This window comes from Mauremys mutica, chromosome 8, assembly GCF_020497125.1.
Source record: "Mauremys mutica isolate MM-2020 ecotype Southern chromosome 8, ASM2049712v1, whole genome shotgun sequence".
Lineage (NCBI taxonomy): Eukaryota > Metazoa > Chordata > Testudines > Geoemydidae > Mauremys > Mauremys mutica.
Window position 1 is genome coordinate 62,101,553 of NC_059079.1, and position 13,375 is coordinate 62,114,927.

Sequence of the window (13,375 nt, forward strand, 5' to 3'; positions counted from 1 at the left end):
ACCAGACCAATGTCCAAAAAACCAGTACTGTACTGGTAAAACCAGTACGTATGGTCACTTTATCATCGGCAAAGGGGGTTCAGACCTGCTGCCTCTGCCTACCCATGGGCTGCCCCCTGCAACCCAGTACCTAATAGGCCTTACCAGGCCTGCAACCTGGGGCTTTCCTAGGCCAGAGCTCCCCAGTTCCCTTGGCCTTTCCCCAGCCCTGTGCCAATGTAGGTTCCCTGCTTGACACCTTGCAGCCAGGCCCTTCTCCCTCTACAGGCAGAGGGAGACTGCCTGGGCCTCTGGCTCACAGCCTTTTATAGGGGCCAGCTGGGCCTGATTGGGGCATTGCCCCATCTGAGCCTACTTTCCCCCAATCAGCCCAGGCTTCTTGCCCCAGCCACAGCCCTCTCCTGTGCTGTTTCAAGCCCCGCCAGGCAGGAGCGGGTAACCACCCCGCTACACGCCCCCAGCCTTATCCTCCAGCGGGGCTGCCATAGAGACAGAGGAGACACAGCTCTGTGGAAGGGCAGGGGGCGGGGCTGGGGGTGGTACAGCCATGCCAGAGGAGCTGCCGGCATGGAGCCGCCGGCTCCTCCTGTGTCTTTCTGTTACATTGTACCGTCTATAAATATCTTGCTGGTATGGCGTACTGTACCGTACCACTGTACTTGCACTGCTGGATAACCCAGAGATCTGTTAAGTGTCTAGGAGCTGTCACTGGAGTGGTGGTTGCCATGTGGGAATTCTCTGGGGGGGTTAGCATGTGACTGGGTGGGATCTGCATGAAATAGCAGGTAAGGGTCATTGCTATGTGTGTGTAGTTTGTTGGGGGACCCTTCTGAGCAAGATCTCTTGAGTAGAAGGTATGTGAGAGGCACTTTCTGGTCAGAGTGGTCACAGCCTGAGTATTCTCTGAAAGGGTGGACAACAAATGAGGTATCTCTAGAGCAGCAGGCCTTATGTACAAGGGTAGCCCCTGGTGATGGTCTTTATGAGAAGTTCTCTAGAGGGAATAGTACATCTTCATGGGTCACAATCAGGTCCGGCTCCAGGCACCAGCGAAGGAAGCAGGTGCCTGGGGCAGCCAATGGAAAGGGGCGGCAGTCCGTACGTTACTGGGGCAGCACGTCCCGGTCTGCGGCGGCAATTTGGCGGTGGGTCCTTCGGGTCACTCTCTTCTTCTTCGGCGGCACTTTGGCGGCAACTCAATCGCTCCACTTGTTGTCCTCGGCGGCACTTCGGTGGCAGGTCAATCTTTTTTTTTTTTCCGCCGCTTGGGGCGGCAAAAAAGTTGGAGCTGGCCCTAGTCACAATGAGAAAGGCTACAGGACACTGTGTGAAGGGTTTTTACAGAGGTTAGTCAGCCCCCTGACTCCCATTTGTTTCCTTGTCTCTATTGGAAGGGCACAGGGAACAATAGGGTAGCTTCTCTGCAGGGGCTGCAGTCTGGGGAAATTGGGGCAGTGCAAGGGAGAGAGCACTTAGAGTGGTATCATCTGAGGGAGCTGGAGGAAATATAAGGACTATTATAAGGATAGGAGGGATCATTGTGACAATCTAATCTGACCTCCTGTATTACACAGGCCAGAGAACTCCCCTGAATTAATTCCTGTTTGGACTAAAACATAGCTCTTAGAAAACCACCAATCTTGGTTTTAAAATTGCCAGTGATGGAGAATCCACCACAACACTTGGTAAGCTGTTCCAGTGATTAATTACCCTCACTGTTCAAAATGTGCACCTTTTTCCAGTCTAAATTTGACTAGGTTCAGCTTCTAGCCATTGGATCTTGTTACACCTCTCTCTGTTAGACTGACGAGCCCATTATCAAATTTCTGTTCTCCACGTAGGTACTTAGAGATTGTGATCAAGTCACCCCTTAACAAAGAGAAAGCTAAACTAAACTGAGTTCCTTGTGCCTCTCACTGGAAGGCATGTTTTCCAATCCATAAATCAATCTCATGACTTTTCTCTGAACAATGTATCCAATGTATCCTCTCCAATGTCTGAACATCTTTTTTGAATTGTGGACACTAGAACTGGCGGTAACACCAGTGCCAAATACGGAGGTAATATAGCCTCCTTATTTCTACTCAGCTATTGAGTGGGGAAGCATAGCAAGCCCAGAGTTTGAAAGGAAAGACCAGCAGAGTCTCTTGGCATTAGCCATCTGTGGCCACGTGCCCTCCTGCTACACCCCCTCATGGCATGGCACTGTGTGGCCATGGCTCTGCCTCTGTTTCCCTGCTGGTCCTCCACTGCTCCACCCAGTCTCAAACCTCTTCTGGATTGAAGTGACTTAGCTCTTCAGCTAGATCATGTAACAGTTCCACCTTATTGGGGTGCCCAAAGTCCAAAATAAACACAAAGCAGCATAAACCCTTCCCTTCCCCCAGGCAGACCTTGGTAGGCAGCTATCTTCCCCAGTTTCTGGCCCCAACCAATCTCTCACACCATGAAAGCCTCAGACTTGCTCTCTTTTCCAGCCAGGAAACAACTGAGTTGGGTTCTCCCTTTTTAGTTCCTCCCTTGAAGCTTGACACTTGGTTGAGGTGTTACAGGGTGGGATAGACTGGGCCTTGTTGTATGGATATTGATCTCAAAAGCCCAAAGAGTTAAAGGTGTTTATAAACTCTTTCACTGTCCAACTTCAAACAGGGATAGGTAGACTTGGGGGTATTTTAAACAGAGGGCTTGATTTTACTCGGTAACTTGGCAAACACTCAAAAGCATTAATTTAAATTAAAAGTTTATTGATTAAAAACAAGAAAGAACAAGAAATCAAAACAGGCATTTATAGTCAAACTGTGGTTGAATGATTATGCAAAACAAACTTAGGCAAAACCTTGAAAACCCTTCTCCTTTTGGAGGCAAAATAGCAGACTCATATTTTCAGAACAACTGTTCTTTGATGAAAAGGAAAGGGTTAATTTTACTCTCAGTTTTGATGTGTAGAGGGCATTTACTTATCCTGTTTTTAACTAACAGACACAAGGTAGAGAAGAGAGAGGATAGAAAAGATGGGTAAACTACGACTTTTGTTGATGTTTTTGAAACACTGGACTGCTTGTTAGTTATGAGTGGGTGCTTTTGGTTGGCAAGTCAACCATGACACCTGCTGCTTGGATCCTAGTTTACGATTTGGTCAGGGACCTCATCTGATTGGATCTTTTCTTCTTAGACAAGGCAGGCTTGGATGAATACACCATAGTTGACTTCAGAATTTGATAAACAGTCAAGAGAATGAGAGATAGGAAGGGGGGGGTAGAAAATAACACAACTGGGGAAGGGAAAACAATACAAGCTCTTACACATACCTCTGCAGTACTAGCAATCGGATATCCCCACTGATGGGCTGAGGATTGTATGTCATGATCATGTGATGACTTTCAGCACTCACAGGTGAAAACAAAGTATCTTGAATAAGATTAAGGCCAGCCAGCCTTCCTCTCAGGAAGAAAGTCCTTTCGATGAGTCAAGGTGAGCTGGGATGAGTTGCAGTGCTGGCAGATCGGGGGATGAGCTGGGATGCAAGGTGGTGAGATAAGAGATGAGAGGGAGAGCTGAACTGAACTGATCTGAATGGAGCTGATTGTGTCTTTTTTTTCACTGTTTCTTTTTAAGGAACCCCAAAAGAGGAAAAGTGGGAGTCATAGTTCGTTGCTCTCACCAGTTAGGCCTCATATCCATCACACCAGTTTTGGGCAATTAACTTCTGGTTCCACATCTTCTGTTTTTACCAATCATAAGTTCAGCAGTTCTTGGATTATGTCAACATGGCCTTTTTGGTTTAGACTAATCCAGCTTCTTTGTTTGGTTCTTTTGGACCTGTTACAACATCCAGGGTCGTAAATAACTTGACCTATTTTTCATTGTTATTGTAACATCTTCAGAACTTTTACATACTTTTTACATTTGAGTTTACAAGAGGAGAGCCTCTTGTAGGTCCAAGAGTCACAGCAGCCCAGACTCGTGTGGGGTTTCTATACCCCATCACACCATTTCTGTGTAAATGGGTTTAAAATACATTAATGAAGGAAGCTTGTCTCACCTAGCAACTGTAGCTATGTAGACTGTGATATACAGAGAATGTTACTGGGTGAGACCCTTCCGTCAGTGAATTGTGACCTGTCCTTGATGGTGCTGCTGTCATCATCACAAGAGTGATCACGGTTATGGCAGGCTAGTGGGAGTCACCTCCTTCCCCGAGTGGGAGGATCATATATTGAATTATCCGTCAATGTTGCAGGATCCTGGGCAGCAGATTGCATTCATTGCCAATATGGAGCAAAGAAAGTCAAGTGACTGCACTATAATTGGGAAAGTAGCAGCTCATGTCCCTGATCTCATCGTATATGGCGATTTCTCCCAGGAGGTGCCTTTCATTGAGAGTTTTGATGGAGTATTGCTTTTTGCAGACATTTCAGGTGGGTAGAGAGATTATTAAGGGTGGATTTTCAGAAGGGCCCAAGGAAGTTAGGTGCCCAACTTCCATTGAAAATCAATAGGATTTGTGTGCCTAAAGGCTTGTCTACATGGCAAATTACTGTGCAGCAAGCCAGGATGTGAATCAATAGCTTGCCAGCTTGCCACACACTAACTCGGTGTGTGGACAGTGCTACAGCAGAGTGAAAAGTTCCAGAGTGTGGCTTGATGTACTGTGCGAGGGCGGCAGGCAGGTTGCCTTTGGCGGCTTGCTTGCAGAGGGTCCGCTGGTCCCGCGGCTTCGGCGGACCTCCTGCAGGCTGCTGCCGAATTTGCGGGACCGGGGACCTCCCGCAGGCAAGCTGCCGAAGAAAGCCTGCCTGCCGTGCTTGGGGCGGCAAAATGCCTAGAGCCGCCCCTGTGTGCTCTCAAGCAGCAGCACGCTAAGCTATATCCACGACTTAGCAGTGTCCACATGATGAGTGACTGGGTGGCAAGCTGGTATGCTGTAGAGTCACACCCTGGCTTATTGTGCAGTAACTCACCATGTAGACCACCCCTAACTCCCTTATTAGGCCTTTCTGAAAAGCCCACCCTTAGTACATGGAAGGTTTAAAAGAGATATTGTCTGCAGTAATGGGAGGCTGGGGCCCAAATCTAGCTGAAGTCATAGCTGAAATGGCTTAGGGACTTTCACCTTTATTACAGCACTTTGGACCGTTTTGCAGAATTGGCCGTCTTTAGGCTCAAAAGAGTTTGGGACAGGAGTAGCAGAGGATGGTGCAGCAGCAGCTCAGGGCAGAGTTGTCAACTGCCATCCCCATTCTGGAACTTTATGCAATTTTTTAGATATGATGGGCCCAGGCCAAAGAGTATCTGGAAGATAAGGACTGGGACCTCGAACTTGACTTTATATTATGTGGGAGGATAGGTTTGATCTGGTTGTGGTAGTTTGTGTTGCTGTGGAGATGTGCTGCCACATTCTCAGTTTTCTAAGGCATGAAGACTTTATGCCCAGGTATTTTGCATTTCTGTAGCCCAGCTGGGAGGTGAGGAAAGCTTATATAACAGAGACCAGGTCATCATCCTCTAGGATGAGCCTCTCCAAGCCAACTGCATGTTGTAGAGAAAGTTACTTTAGGATGCTACTGTGTGAGAGTGTATCATCAGCGAGCATTCCTAAAGTACAGATTGAATTAACCAACGATGCATGTGTACCTTCAACCAAAGGAGACTGCACTGTGATTGCAAACACCTCTACCCACTGGCATCTCCTCTGTCTTGCTCAGGTTCAGCTTTAATCAGCTGTTCTCCATCCATGAACTGATCTCCTCCAAGCACTGGGACATCTTGGTGGTAGGCATATAATCATATATATATGTGGAAGGGAGAAGCAGAACTGTGTGTCATCTGCATATTTCTGGCACTTGAGTCCCTGTTGTCTGACCAGTTTGTAGGAGAGAGAATTGATCCTTGTGGCACTCTGCAAGTGAAAGGTCTGGTGGGAGATGGGCAATTTCCCATCACTACCCAGAAAGGACTTAAAGCTTTCTAGCATATTCCCCTGGATCTTTGCCACCTCTCTCAGAAGGGTCAGCATGATCTCATGGCAAACAGGGTGAAATGGAGTGAGGGAAGGATCAGAACTAGAAAGCAGGGAGAGTTCCAGCATAGGAATAAAGTGAACTGAAAGAACTAGAGACTTGAAAATCAGGGACTGTTGCATGCAGGGTGGAGAAAAATGAATTAAAAAAATATAAAAGGATTTTTTTTATTTAAATAGGATTATTTTTATTTAAATATAGATTTATTTTAAGAAAAAACATGATTTAAAATTAAACTTGAATTTAACAATTTATGTTAAGGCCTAAACTTATAGCCTATTAAAATAATTTAAATTACATACAAAAATAATACATAGCAGAACACGTTTGTTGCCAAGTTTTAATGAAATCCAATTTCATTTCAAATGAGCCAGTGGAAGTCACTGGCTAAGCACCTGGAACCAGAGTTAGCTGATGTGCTAAACCAGTTTTTGGCAGCAGTTAGCCTCTTGTGTGGTACAGAGAGAATATTTTCTTTATTTCAGTTTATTCAGCTAGTTCAGGTCAATGACTAGTTCATTCAAAATTAAGAAGCCAGTAGAAAGTTGAAAAAGAGAGAGTGCTTGTTTTCTTCTTCCAATTGCAAACAAAAACAAGGTGAAAGAGGATGAGATCGACTTGTTCTAAAATCTTGAAGGATGTGGTGACCTAGAAACTCCAGTTGAATTCACTAACTACAGATAATACTTCCTTTGCTTAATAAATCAGTTTTAAGTGTATCAGCACATTTTAGGTAACACAAAGCAAGTCTGACTCCAGTCGCTGAGATCTCCCATTTCTTGCCTCCTCCAGTGGCTGCCTGACTGCCGTTTGTGTTACAGGTTTTACTGCACTGACGGAGAAGTTTAGCATGGACACCAGTCTGGACCGTGGCGCTGACCAGCTAACACAGACTCTCAATCATTACGTAGGGGATATTGTGGAAGGTAAGTACCAGGCAGCATGATCCCTCGCTGAGAGCACTTCCTTGGCTCAGGTCTGGGGAACTGAAGAAATGCCCATCAGAAAGGTGTTCTGTTAAGCAGCATGGGCCCTTCTTTACTTGGAGGTTGGGATCTTCTCTGTCACTTAGGTAGCCTTGAAAAATCTCCCAAGATTAGGAGGGCTGGCTGGAGCTGCCTTGGGAACCAGTCATTGCTGCTCCTCACTGGCACAATGTGTCCTGCTTTGAAGGGTCCATTGTTCCTGTGGCTCTACCCTGGTGTATGCCTCCACCTAAGTTTCCTGTAAGCTGCACGGCCACACGGTAGCCTTAGTGCCATGCACATGCTCAGGGAACCCGCCCAGGACCTTCCACAGTTGGGAGAAGGGCACCCCTCCCCGGCCCCAACCTCCTGCGGCCCGAGCCCTGACCTGCTGGGGGATGGGCGCTTATCCTGAGGCCCCAGCCCCGAAGCTGGTGCGGCGAGAAAGAGCTGGGAAGGAGTCCTCTCTCACCGCCATATCCCCGGACCCCCCTCCTGCACTCCAAACCCTTCATCCTGGATCCACCCCAGAGCCCAGACCCCCAACTGAAGCCCTCACCTCCTGCTCCCCAGCCCTCTGCCCCAGCCCTGAGCCCCCTCCCACACTCCTAACCTCTGGGCCCCGGCCCCACCCTCACCACATGAATTTTGTTATGTGTCACACATCACCTCCATATTGATGCACATAACAAAATTCATTCCGCACATGGGTGGGAAAAATTAGAGGGAACCCTCATCTCCACCCCATTTCACTGGAAAAGCAACGTCTTGTTGCTTATGTGGCCAAGGAGTAGGGTGCCCCTGTGACATCAGCACACTGATGATTTGGGGAGCTGAGCTCTGAGAAAAGTTACCAATTCCCACTTAGGATCTAGAAAGCGTCCCAACAGCCTGAGAGCACAATGTGGCCCTTCCTTGTCTATCTTAGGCTTTTATATGGCCTCCAACAGCCCTGTGAGGAAGTGAGTGCTACTATTCATGTTACGGATAAGGAACCCAGGCATGGAGAGGCCAGCTGATTTGCCCAATGTCACACCTGTAGTCTGTGATGGAGCAGGGAACCAAATCCAGCTCTCTAGAGTCTCTGTCTTAGCTCCCTTATCTCCTGCTGTCACATTGCTTTTGAGAGCTTGCTTCAAAACTTCCCGTGGAGCAGTGCTTCTCAAGTTGTCCCCGGGCCCTCCCTGTTGGATGCGACTTTTTGAGAACTGAGCAGTAGGGGATTTGAAGGGTTGGGAGAAGAGGTGGGTCTGAGAGAGGATATTTCTAGTTGCCATAGAAACACTGTGCTCTGCCTCCTTATGGGTGGCATTTGAGATGGAGTTTAACTCCCTGATTTTTGCTCTGAGCCCTCAGCAGCTGGGAGCTTTGTTGCGATGACATGCTCAAGCATATACCGTCTTGCTCACTCAGCTATACCTACTCTGCAAAATATGCCCCCTCAATGTGTTCATGCACACACACACACACACACGTGCCCATCCCCCGACTGACAGAACAATTTGTTCCCTGATTTTCTTTGACAAGAGCTGTGTGTAACTTCCTCTCGCCTTTTCTCTTGCTGCAGAGATACTGGTTTATGGAGGCGATATCTTGAACTTTGCAGGTATTTATTAGTTTGCAATATCTAAGGAGGAAGCACTGGGGTGGGGGAAAGTGGCCTACTCTCCCGTTGTCATTTGACTTGTGAGGCTCTGGACAGTGGTGGCACTCAAGCTAGCCAATTCCCTTTCCTTGTTCTATTCTACCCATCCCTCTGGCTCCTATTCCCACAGGGTTGATCTATGATTTGGAAGAAGCAAGAATTTATACTAATCTTTCAGTTAGAAACAACCCTGATTCCCCTTCCTCTGTGTCTGATTGAGAAATCCTGGCTGGTGCTTCCTTTAGAACTGAACTCAGATGGGAGTTAGGCACCTAAATACCTTTATTTGAGCATAAGCTTTCATGGGTAACCCCCCCACCCACACACACACTTCTTCAGTCCATGCATCTGAAGAAGGGGTTTTTTTACTCACGAAAGCTTATGCCCAAATAAATCTGTTAGTCTTTAAGGTGCCACCGGACTCCTCATTGTTTTTGTGGATACAGACTAACAGACTACTCCTGTGATACTAAATACCTTTGGGCATCTGGGCCTAAATAACTGTTCTAGCAGTTGCCCAAGGGTGATAGAAGCTGCAATGCCTTAGATGTACCTGAGCCAGCAGACACATGTTTGCGTGTGTGGGAGAGGGGAGGAGAACACGCAGCAAGCCACTGCAAGGGGTCACTGACTGGGAAGGGACATTTGCAGTCAGTGGCTATAAGGGATCACCGGGAAGGAGGGTTCACTTGTAAAAAGCAGCTGCAGGGGATTACTGAGTGGGAAGGGGTAGTCACAACTGACAGCTGCTAGAGGCATAGAGGGGTTGGTCTGTTCACAGCCAGCAGCTGCTAAGGAGTTTGGGGTGGTTAGTGAGCAATCTCTCTGTAGATCAGAGTGCTGGGCTGGTGCAGGTAGATCTGCTGTGGCTTGTTGAAAAGCCAAATGGCTTTGTCAGCACTTTAGAAACAAGAAGAGCATGTGTCCCATAAGTCTCTGTCACACTGCCTTCCCCAGGGGATGCACTGCTAGCACTGTGGAAAGTGCAACGAAGCCAGATGAGCGATATCATTACACTAGCGCTGAAATGTAGCCTGAGGATCCAGGAAGAGTATGGGGTTCGTGAGACTGAAGTGGGTCTGGAGCTCCGAGTGAAGATAGGTACTGTGGCTACTAGTGGAATAACAATACTTTGCAGTCACTAGCGAGCACATTCCCAAAGCACTTTACAAAAGTGAATAGGAAGCATTCGCCCCATTGTGTAGGGGGGGAAACAGAGGCAAATGGAGATGAAATATCTTGCCCCAGGTCACACAGTGAGTTGGTGGCAGAGATGGGATGAGCATTCAGGACTCCTCATTGCCAGTTCCCTGCCCTAAACACTAGGCAATTCTGCTTTCTGAGTGGACAGTCACATGAGCCCCCACTCACTCCCCTTGCTCCCAAGATATGCCGCTGAGAAACACCATGCCCAAATCTCATTCAATTTCTAGTGTGCCAGGAGTCTGTAAAAGATGTGAATTGCTCAGTGATCTGATCAATTGCATCTTTTTCGGCAGCCGCATGGGAAAGCTGCTTCTGTGGTAGGGAAAATGTATTTCTGGTCAGAGAGGAGAGCCTTTTGGGGACTGGAATAAAGAGCATTTCACCTCTAAGTTGCTGCCTGTGGAAGTGGTGACCAAGACTCGTTCCTATCTGATTGCTTGGTGGCTCATGTGAAATGCATTGCAGATTTCATTTGAGTTCATAGCAGACATATATCTGTGACACGTAAACCATCCTTACATTCAGAAACAACAGTCTCGTTGGAGAAGCCAAGGACTGAATGGGCCTTGGAGATCAAACTACCGAAGTACCTTAGGGAGGCAGTTTGGGGCAGTTGGTCCTAGAGCTGGCCATTCTGTATCTATTATGTGAATAAACAACTACAATTTATTTATTGGTGCCAGTCTGGTGCTAACTGTACCTAGTTTATTTTTACAGAGTTATGACTGTCTCTGAATAACTTCTGACTAGGACTCATGGACAAAATTCCATCAAAACTGTTTTTCAATAGAAAATTGGGTTTTCTACTAAGCAATGTTTGTTATGAAGAGTGTCTGTTTTCCATGGAAAATTTCAATTTTCCATCAAAAAGCCCCAAACAGCTGAAAACTGAAATATTTTGATTTAGAAATCCTGTCACAGTGCCTCATGGGAATTGTATTTTGGTCATCTAATGTCCTCCTCAGCTGGACTACATCTCCCATTGTACACAATGAACAAAGACTCCTCTGATTATTAACCACCCTCCCTCACTAAGAGAGGCCATTAAAAAGCATCATGGGTGATGTAGTCCAACCTATAGAGAATAATGGGAGCTTGAGGCATCAGAACTACAACTCCCATAAATAAAGTGGCAGTATTTCCAAATCAATTTTTTTCTTTTGTTTTCAGCCAAAGCATTTCAGCATTTGAATTTCTGCTGAAAATCAAAAATTTTAATGGAAAATTTAGATGAAAATTATTTCTTTTTTGTTTGAATTGAAATTGTCAGTGGAAAGAGTACCCCCTTTTTTACCAGCTCTACTTCTGAGTATTTCACATCCATGGAAACCAACAGGAAGTTGCTAGCCATTAGAGTTGTGGGAAGTGCCTTCACAGTACCTCTGTTCACACAGCTGTCTGTTTGGGCAACAGAATGTAAAGCCACCTAAGTTTGGGATCTTCAGGAACTTGCTCTTTTGCCATTTCCTTATATTAAGCTGGGGAGTCTTAGATTACATCTGGATGTTTTTTCTGAGTGTGTTTTCAAGCAGACATTTACAAACTCCTGTAAGCTGGCGCGTCGGGGCTCAACCCTCCTGTTGGGCCGGAGGGGAGCCACACCGACTCGCTCCTTGTCCCCTCTACGTGGGAAGTCCAGACCCTCTGGAGCAGGGGGGGCTGGATAACAGCAATCAGTCTCAATATGAGTCCAGTCCCTCTGGAGCCGGGGGGCTGGATAACGGCAATCAGTCTCAATATAAGTCCAGTCCCTCTGGAGCAGGGGGGCTGGATAACCGCAATCAGTCTCGATGTAGGTCCAGGTCCAGACCCTCAGACAGGGGCCGCACGAGGCACACGGTCACTAAGTATACGCCCCGGCCCTCAGTTAGGGCGGGCAGCCGGACAGCAGTCCTTGGGCGCAGACCCTTATAGCAGGAGCCGGGCACCCGCACAGTCAGGATAAGCCCAGGCCTCTGGAGCGGGGGCTGGGCAACAGCAAAGTCAATATAGGCTCAGGTCTCTGGAGCAGGGGCTGAGCAACAGCAAAGTCAATATAAGCTCAGGCCTCTGGAGCAGGGGCTGAGCAACAGCAAAGTCAGTATAGGCTCAGGCCTCTGGGGCAGGGGCTGAGCAACAGCAAAGTCAGTATAAGCTCAGGCCTCTGGAGCAGGGGCTGAGCAACAGCAAAGTCAATATAAGCTCAAGCCTCTGGAGCAGGGGCTGAGCAACAGCAAAGTCAATATAGGCTCAGGCCTCTGGAGCAGGGGCTGAGCAACAGCAAAGTCAATATAGGCTCAGGCCTCTGGAGCAGGGGCTGAGCAACAGCAAAGTCAATATAGGCTCAGGCCTCTGGAGCAGGGGCTGAGCAACAGCAAAGTCAATATAAGCTCAGGCCTCTGGAGCAGGGGCTGAGCAACAGCAAAGTCAAAATAAGCTCAGGCCTCTGGAGCAGGGGCTGAGCAACAGCAAAGTCAATATAAGCTCAGGCCTCTGGAGCAGGGGCTGAGCAACAGCAAAGTCAATATAGGCTCAGGCCTCTGGAGCAGGGGCTGAGCAACAGCAAAGTCAATATAGGCTCAGGCCTCTGGAGCAGGGGCTGAGCAACAGCAAAGTCAATATAAGCTCAGGCCTCTGGAGCAGGGGCTGAGCAACAGCAAAGTCAATATAAGCTCAGGCCTCTGGAGCAGGGGCTGAGCAACAGCAAAGTCAATATAAGCTCAGGCCTCTGGAGCAGGGGCTGAGCAACAGCAAAGTCAATATAAGCTCAGGCCTCTGGAGCAGGGGCTGAGCAACAGCAAAGTCAATATAGGCTCAGGCCTCTGGAGCAGGGGCTGAGCAACAGCAAAGTCAATATAGGCTCAGGCCTCTGGAGCAGGGGCTGAGCAACAGCAAAGTCAATATAGGCTCAGGCCTCTGGAGCAGGGGCTGAGCAACAGCAAAGTCAATATAAGCTCAGGCCTCTGGAGCAGGGGCTGAGCAACAGCAAAGTCAATATAGGCTCAGGCCTCTGGAGCAGGGGCTGAGCAACAGCAAAGTCAATATAGGCTCAGGCCTCTGGAGCAGGGGCTGGGCAACAGCAAAGTTAATTGCAGGCTTCCGTGCCTGAGCGCTGAGGTGAGGGGGAAACTGCCACCCGCGAGTGGGGTGGCAGGGGGAACACAGGCCCACCCACTCCACTGTGTTCCAGCCCGGGGCCCTATTAGCGGCTCTCACGGCCGCTGGTCAGTGGGGTCCTGACCGCAACACACTGACATGGGGACCTCAGTGTCCGTAGCCTGACAGGGGTCGGCTATCCCCGGGCTACACTCCATATCCCCCTCGGGGCCTACCTGCACACTTGTACCAGGTTCGGGCCAGTCAAAGGTCCTCGGCTCCTCCGGGTCCGGGCTTGGGGGGAGGTCGGGTAGTGCCTCCGGAAAGTCCGGCCAGGCCTGCTCCGGTGGTTCCTCCGGGAAGCAGGGCCGGGGAAGCCCCGGCGGCTCCTCTTCGGGGGGGGCGCAGGGGCGGTCCGGCGGGTGGTCCCAGTACCTGTCACGGGGCGGCTCTGGTGGCTCCTC

The 13,375-nt window shown here is 48.5% G+C and overlaps 1 protein-coding gene across 7 annotated transcripts in view; it reads left to right on the forward strand.

The window, feature by feature from the left end:
- Positions 1–1,610: 1,610 nt before the first annotated feature.
- Positions 1,611–13,375, forward strand: part of ADCY10 (adenylate cyclase 10) — a 70,535-nt gene continuing 58,770 nt past the window's right edge. For 3 of the 7 annotated variants that reach the window (XM_045028208.1, XM_045028210.1, XM_045028209.1), the window contains exons 1-4: positions 4,151–4,418; positions 6,842–6,946; positions 8,553–8,591; positions 9,588–9,731. In XM_045028208.1, the coding sequence (XP_044884143.1) occupies positions 4,232–4,418; positions 6,842–6,946; positions 8,553–8,591; positions 9,588–9,731 (475 nt within the window). In that variant the 5' untranslated portion in view covers positions 4,151–4,231. Of the gene's footprint in view, positions 1,686–4,150; positions 4,419–5,165; positions 5,435–5,705; positions 5,773–6,841; positions 6,947–8,552; positions 8,592–9,587; positions 9,732–13,375 lie in introns of those variants that run through there. The other 4 variants (XM_045028213.1, XM_045028212.1, XM_045028214.1 and 1 more) reach the window with 4 other exon arrangements.